Source organism: Chelonoidis abingdonii, chromosome 6, assembly GCF_003597395.2.
Source record: "Chelonoidis abingdonii isolate Lonesome George chromosome 6, CheloAbing_2.0, whole genome shotgun sequence".
In the NCBI taxonomy this organism is placed as follows: Eukaryota; Metazoa; Chordata; order Testudines; family Testudinidae; genus Chelonoidis; species Chelonoidis abingdonii.
Window position 1 is genome coordinate 63828368 of NC_133774.1, and position 8460 is coordinate 63836827.

General features: G+C 37.7%; 1 protein-coding gene across 1 annotated transcript in view; it reads right to left on the bottom strand.

Moving 5' to 3' along the window:
- LIX1 (limb and CNS expressed 1) overlaps nucleotides 1-7775 on the bottom strand; it is a 48572-nt gene extending 40797 nt beyond the window's left edge. Inside the window, exon 1 of the mRNA XM_032798692.2 lies at nucleotides 7478-7775. Within this exon, the coding sequence (XP_032654583.1) occupies nucleotides 7478-7559 (82 nt within the window). The 5' untranslated portion in view covers nucleotides 7560-7775. The remainder of the gene's footprint in view (nucleotides 1-7477) is intronic.
- Between the last annotated feature and the right edge of the window lie 685 nt (nucleotides 7776-8460).

The following is an 8460-nucleotide window of genomic DNA, read 5'->3' on the forward strand; positions in this document are numbered from 1 at the left end:
CATCTTACTTGCTTCTTATTATGATGCTGGCTACATGGTCTCAAAGGGTTAACCCCAGCCAGAGCTCTCCAACTAGGAGGGCCAGAAAGCAGACAATGGCTCCAGACAAACCTTGTTGTCTGGTGCTCAGAAACAAGAGGGCCCAATTTCTTTGAAGTCTCATGTCTGCTGGACTCTGGCTAGTGTGGCCAAGGGTAGGAGCGGGGAAGATTCTGGTGGGAAAGCTGGGACAAAGAGCTGAGATCCTAATAAAAACAGCCTCTGATAAATGTGGGGCGGGGCGGGAAGACTGAGGACGTCTTCACTGCACAGTTAGCTGGGGTTCTCACACAGACATCACCCCAACTGTCACTCCCCACCATTCACACACAAACTCTTTGACCCAAGACTGGAGATGCTTTAAATCCAGGCTAGCTTATTTGGCTGGGAGTATAGGTTAGAATCCAGGCTTCGATTTAACTCAGCCTGGAACCCACTCACTTTGCAGTGAGGATGCAGGCAAAAATCTCTCAAGTACCATTCCTCCAATGCCCTTCCCACGTTTCCCTCTAAAGAATGGACAAGTTTTCCTGCATGGATGTTACAGGACAAAGAATCATGAGATACACTCCCCATAGACATGTGGGTGAGTGCAGAAACACTGAGGATACAGAGTAAGGTGGATAGGACTTTGCTGTGAGGTTGCTTGTAATCAGGAGAGGCTAACCTGCATACAAAAAACCTGGGTGCCAGTCAGAGGGGTTAACTACAAAGACATATCCACAGACCACTAGGGATGCTCTTTGTCATCCCAACTCCTTGAGATGAGTGCTTAGAAGACAAATGGGATCTAACTATTTTTGCAAGGAAAACTGGAGAGATGCAGATAGATTGTTTAATGTGTTAAGATTTGCTTTTCTGAATGCCTTGGTTCTGAATAATCAATACTTTGCTGTATGAAACCTGCACAGTCACTGTAATTACCACTTGCCATATCTCATAAAGAGGAGTACTTTGTGCAGGGGGCCGAACCCTGTAGGACCTTCTGAGACAGGCATGGTTGGTACCCAGCGTGGCTGCAGGCCAGTCAAAGTTGGGGGAGACATGATTTCACTTTGTGAGAGCTCAAGTGCAGCTGGCTTGGTAACTGAGATACCCTACCTAGGAAATCCTTGATAACAACCAACCACTTCACTGATCTCACCACAAAAACTGCTACTGGATCCATCACTGATTGACCAGCAGTGAATCACTTAACATTTTTGGCATTTTAATTGTCTATAGTTATTAGAAGTTAATGATGCTTTGAGATGAACAGGGCAGGCTATACCTCAGAGCTTTAGTACCCGGGTGGTGGCAGATTCAGGAGGACAACACTGAATTGGTTTACAATTGGAAGGCTTTCCTCAGAATCACAAGAGGCAAGGAATTTAATTTATTTATTTAAATGAAAGTTTAGATTCTGTTACATATTCCATAATCATGGTACTAGCCTTAATGTTACTAAAGTTCATTGTGGGCTTTGTATTTAATTATGGATGGTTTGGGGCTGAGGAAAATGGCTGCTCTCCCTGCTACCTCCACTAGCATAAATGCATGGGATTTCCTTGTAACTCTGATCTTAAAATGACTAATTTCTGCCAGGTGTACAGAAATATTTTATGTCTCTGGGTTGGGTAATTGCCATGACTGGAACGAGGATGTATACTCTATGCAAGGTATTGCTACCCACTCCATTACTTGGTGGGAGGGGGGACATATTTTCTTTGTTTTTGTGAAAGGAAGCATATGGAACATTCTAGAGACCACAAGCCAAATTCAACATTGGCATAAGCAGAAACATAATTTAATGAAAATTAATTACTTCAGAGGATGTATGTCCACTTATGCCAGCAGTGAACTTGGTTCCATATTTCTAGGACTAATATTAAAGCATGGTTATAGTTACCCTACCCGAGGTGAACAAACATGTAGAGGATTGGGAGTAAGCAGGACAGTAGACAACACACACACATAGATGGAGATATTATTTGAGAAGGGAAACCCTTAGACTAATGAAGCTATTCAGAACAGAAGTCATACAGTCTTACCAGTAGAGTGAAATGGAGTCATAACCCTGACAACATTTCAATGTCAAAAGAAAGCAGGATACAAAGAACATGCAGGATAACCATCTATGTTGTCATTTTTAAACTTAAAAGGGTTGTTTTAACTAACTTGACAGACTATCATTAAATGAACACTCAAATGCAGAGAACAATAATAAAGCTTTTGGAGTTAAAAAAGCTAAGCATTAAAGAAGATTCTTTAGTGAAAGGCTACTAAAGTTGTCTTACATTTCTTAAATCAATCTGTGGCACATAATCAGTGAAACCATATCATTTAAACAAAGATCATAAGTTATAAGTGCACCCTCCTGCAGCTGTATCCTATTATGGATTGTAACTTAAACACATGCATCTTGGAAAAGTTGTTAAATTGAGTTCAGACTAACAAACCTATATTGTTTAAATATGTGGAAAAAAGGGGCAGAAATTTAGGTGGGAACCATCAGGTTCTATAGGAGTTTTGGTATTTCATGTTCATTTTTTTTCATCAGTTGAGAGTCTATTTTAAAGGAATAAATGTATATGTACACATATATGCAGATCTCTGCTGCAGACATAGGCATAATAATCACAAACTAGGATTTTCACTAACAATGCTATAATGGTTTTCAGATTTATATGCTAGTACATTAATAGTGATGCCATGAAGCTGCATTTATCCCCATGCTAAATTTCTACAGGACATAATATACTTCAAACATAAGTGAAGACAAAAATTCCCACTAAAAGAAGACTGGTAACGAACAAGATATTACTGTTTATGTGCATATTGGAGCGCCAAAAGTATTAGAGTGATGTACAAATACAAGTTGCCAGAACTTGATTTCAGGATAGCCCCGGTGCACTATTCAGGCAGCTGAAACTTCTTTGGTGGGAGGGAAACCCCTGGTGGCATAGAGCCATCATAGCCTCTAGTGTAGAAGTGCAGGTTGGTGGCATGTTGGAGTGAAGGGGAGGTGGCTGGAGCGCTCCTTCACTCTGGGAAGATGGATCACCAGTTCACAAAAGTTAGACCAGCTTTGAGGATGCTCTAACTTGCACTTGAGACTGACATAGACTCTGGTTTCTCCCTATCGCTGTCCAGAATTTAGGGGACATAAGTGTGGCCTAAAGCCATCTTTGCCTCTGTTGGGTTCTTTGCTGAAACTCAAGAATTGAGGCCAAAGTTTCTTGAGGATTTTGATTGTGACGTCTTGGAACTGGGACCATCCTTCGTAAGTATTTGGAAAGTATCCAGGACACAGTAGGCATTACTGTCAATAAATAATAATCCTGGGGGCTTATAGTCTAAATAATGGTGTCTGATATAAAGCTTTTATTGCCGCTCTTTTGGAAAGACTGGCTCATGGCTCCACAGCTCATGAGTGATTTGATAATCCCAAATTTATGGCAATAAAAAAATTGATAGCACAGATCATCAGTGTAATAAATGTAGATCCATGGGATACTTTTGAAGGCCTCGCCTGCACACTGTCCGCTAATCTATTTTTGCTGGGATGAGTATTACTTACATTCCAAACCTTCTAGCAGCTTCAAACAGACACCATTTATATAAATAAAACTGCCAGAGAAATATTTACCAAGATCATACAGAGGCTGATCCGAAGTATTGGGGTAGGAGTCTTTCCATTGACTTCAGGATCAGGTTTATTCTTTTTCCCTTCTACTTGAAAAACAAAATGATACCCATTTCTAAGGAAACCAACATTGTAGGATATAGGTGCTACTGCCAAGAATCTGGTTCTGAGAAACAGACTGACCTTTACATTCACAAAAACATTAATTTTAAATATTTCTAAAAAAGTAAACGTGTTTCCATACAGACAATTTTTAAATTCTGCATTCGAGGATGATAATTTTGGAACACTTCATAATGCTTTACAACAAAGCTGTAGTGAGGGAAAAGCCAATAGTCCATTACTTAAGTTTTGACAGAATTCAATTTTTTAAATAAAATTTCTACTGATTGTATCAATGCTTTTTAAAGTATTTTTTTCATTTTTTTATCTATTTAAATGTTCACAGTTGTGAGAAGTTATGCGGGGGGAGAGTCAGACAAAGGGCAGATAATTATTTTAAGAAAGTAGATAACCTTTCACTTTTTCCAATCTCTACAACTGTGAAAACAAAATTTCAATATTACATATCAAAATATACAAAGTACATATACTTAAATCAAATTCTAATCAGTTCTTAAACAGCATTTTTCTTACTTTGCTTATCTGTAAAAGTAGATTGATGGAAATATTTTTTTAATTGGTTTGTGTGTATCTAATCTTTCCAAGCCTACTCAAATTGTAAACTCTATGAGGAAGGGTCCATCTTTATAGTTGTACAGCACCTAGCACAATAGGGTTCTGATCCATAATGGAGACTCCAAGGTACTACCATAATAAATGTAATAGCAATGTTGGAAAGGCATTCTACAGCAAGTGATGATGCAGGGAAAGTTCTGCTCAGTTCTGCTGGATCATCCTCAGTGTGAATGGAATCTCATGGGAATTTAGCTGCTAAAATCGAAGAAGTCTTTATAGAGCATGTGTAAACTGAAATTTTTTTTCCCCCAAAGGCTTTTAACTTGGCCAAATTTGGGCAGACTTTCAATAACCACAACAAAAAGCATAGTCCAGACAAAAAGGCCAATTTCTTGGAAAAATCTCAAGTCTCTAATGGAAAGAACGGGGGTACTGGAGTTTTCAAAACAAACAAACTAAAAATCACCAGAATTTTTTTTACCATGGGTAAAATGTATTTCCCTAGCCTTGTTATCAGAAATTGCTGACCCATTTTGGCTGACATTTTCCAACAAAATTCATTCTGAGACAGAAACATGGGATAGAAAAAATTCAGTCTGAATGGTTACAGTTTGGCAAAGTTATAAGGTACTGAAAACAGGGTCTTAAAATGGGAAGTGTCAGGTAATCTTAAAAACAGGTGGTGCTACCAGCCCCGCCGATAATATTTCAGTTATACTTAGCGATGTTATTTTTGCCCAGTCAGGTAAAGGAAAACCATCTTTTTCTTAATGCATTGTGACAAGCAGTAAAGCACTATTATAGCTGACAGATATGATTTCATTACTGGATTATTTCTGGTAATATTTGAAGCCTGTGCACCTTGAATTTTTGTAAAAGATGTAGAAATAATAATACAAACAGGCATGCTCATAATGATATTTTGTTCTATAATATAATTTCTACCCACATCATATTTAAATCATACTGACAAAATACTGCTCCCAGTACCAGGACTGGTGGTTTAGGACAATACTAACCTCTTCATGACAATGCCATTAACTACAGTATCATTTTGGCTTTAATCTCCCACTAACTTCAATGGCAGCAGATTTATGCAGTAGTTTGGACCTTTTAGAATACAGTGCTGTCTACGTTCTGGCTTCAGCGGGAGCACATAGCAGGATCAGGCATAAGATGGGCAGTTTCTATATTAGAATTCTTTAAAATGAGTGCTTCCTGGTGTGGCTCAAAAAGCCCTTATGAAAGTGACATTCCAACCTATCTATAATTTTGGGCATCTGCTTTTTCTCTTTTACTTTATCCATCTCTAGATCTGTGGGTGGTCATGGTATCATTGTCTGGGCAGCTGGTACATACATTTTCAATCAAAATCTTGTCAGTTGATCTTTATGAACTGGTTACCAAAGGAAACTCAAAAAGGGGAATGCCTTTCCTCTCCCTATTGATATCAAGTTCTTTGCTCCTGCAATGTCTGCTCTCCCTGGCTCTCAGAGCAAGGTCTCAGGACTGCAGCACTACATGAGTCTACCACAGCAATACAAAGTTCTCCTGCTGGGTGGCCTGAGAAACAATATTATTTGTGTATGGAGCTGTCTAAGTCTCTTACTTCACGGTCAGACTCTGATACTTTACTCACTGAGTAGCACCTTTCTATAGTAGTGATCCTATTAATTTCAGGGAGACTGTTTACACAGTGAAGTATTTTTCAATGCAAGTAAGAGTATTGGAATCTGGCCATTAGAAAACAGTTAATATACAGTATACAGACATTTCCTCTAGTTCCTTTACCAGTTGCCACTTAAGTAGTTTCTCCCCGTTTGAAACAAATAGCAATAAGCTGTTAATATAGCTGCTGACAAATGAATGAAGCTGAGATTCAATAAGCACCTTCCATACTGTGCTTGAGGGTTTAAAATAGATTACAGTTAGATATGTATGTGAAGAAAGCGTTCCCAAACAGAGTCAAATGCTATGTTAGCAGTATCTTTTTACAGCACATAACAGAGCAATTTAGATTAAAATTACACCTGCAAGCACCATAATATCACAATCAGAAACCAATGGTATAAACTAAAATTTGCTTTTACGGAAAAAAACTAAGTGATCCCATTCATCATGGAGGAAACTGCAAAATAATGGAATCTAAAGTAATGTTTTGCTGAATTTGCTCATGGATAATGATTCTTATTAATTCCTGTTTCTCCAGGCACTGATATATGAATCTAGGTAAGAAACAATGGGAAAGATTCAGATACCCTTACTCATGTAGAAAAACACCTCACTCCATGAATCAGTCCACTGAAATCATGAATAACGGAATCAGAATCTGGCTCAGTAGAATAGAGAGCTAAATTCAACTGCATATATTTCAGCTGAGTTACCAAGAGATGAATGAGTTCAATATACAGCAGTTAATCATATTAGCTTCAGAAACAAAGTTGCATGAAGTAGTTTAATGCTGATGCTGAAATAAAGACTTTTATACAGCAATTGACTAATATGATTTGAAAGGAAAATTTAACAGTTTGACAGATTTGCTGTCACACAAAATATCACAAAGAAAGTATGTAGTTAGTTTGTTCAGAAGTCTTAGAGGGAAAAAAAGATTAGTCTGTTTGCAGGACAGAATGCTGTGGTTTAAACAGCAGCATACTGTACTGCTTTACATCTGTTCCAATAGAAGTGCTCAGAGTTGAGAGTTCAGCTTTTAGAAAATTTTTACAGGAAACATTTTAACTATATATATACTTAATAAAATACTTGGTCTAATATAATAAACTAATTGTTAGAAAGAAAATATTTATTATAGAATTACACCATCATTTTCTGAGATTTCACCACAGGACCCAAAAATGTTTGTTGAATTTAATCAAATTATCCCTTACAAAGAAGTGTTTTGAAAGAACATTAGTCTTTTAGAATATACACTTGAAATGTATTAAGTCAATTATCACCAAAAACAAGAGCAGAAGATAGTATAGCTTCAGTTTAAATTAGCATCATCTATGTCCCATAAAATCAGACTATTTGCTTAATATGCTGTGGTCCTCAGTATCTTAATGGTAAAATACTTAAATTTGACATTAATAAAACTATTGTTTGAGAAGTCAAGAAACTTTCTTTGGTACTTACAGTCTTTAAATACAAGGGCAGGGTCTCTATGAGGCAGTACTTGGGCAATTAAATATTGCAGAGACTCCAAGGTTCTGTCCATCCTGGTTCTGCTTTTCCAGAGTGTACCCACAAAGTATCCTCATGCCTGAATTATTCCAGTCCTGTACTGACTTTGTGCAGTTCATTGATGCTCTGGATTACTAACGCTTCTCTTTTAACATCTGCCAATCAGACATTACCCAGAATCAAAAGACCCTTCCGGGGGTCCTTCTCCCTGGCTCACTTATCTTTGTTATATGCTGAGCTAATTAGCTGTAAAGGCAGTCTGACAGGCTCATTCCTACAGCTTCCTTCTGTTAAACACACCCACCTACAGGCTAGCTGGAGAAGCTAATCATGTGAAAGACATTTCTCTTTCATCCAGATATTGACTGCATGTGCTGAAACAGACATAGTTTTGGTTTCCCGGAATTAGTACAAGTTTTTTCCTCCCATGTACTTTTGGAATGTTAGGCTGAGACTGAGATTCATAAGGTTCTCATTAGACAACCCAGCTAAAGTTCTGTAGAACTCTCCAGAGAAATATTAGCAATGAAATAACCCACTGTGGTAAGAGCCACATTCACTTTAAGAATAAAAATCGTATAGGTTCTTCTACGTTACTAAGCCAAACCGCAGGTGGAAAAAAATTGAGTTAGGCAGAAAAATTAAACTACTTGTGATGAGTAGTGTTGAACATGCAATTTGACTTGATGTTTTGTTGACGTATCTTCCTATTAATCTATGTGGATATAGGTGTTAGGGAGTAACAATTTGCCTTGACAAGAACATTTATGGTAATGCCCCTCTACGCTGCCTTTTTTTGGGGGAGGGGGAAATACTAGGAAAAAAATTGAGAACTTGACAACTATATGGGTGCATAAGAAAATTAATCTCAAAATTACACTATATAAATCTGATACGAACTCCCAAGTATTGTAGATTAAAATGTGAATATATAA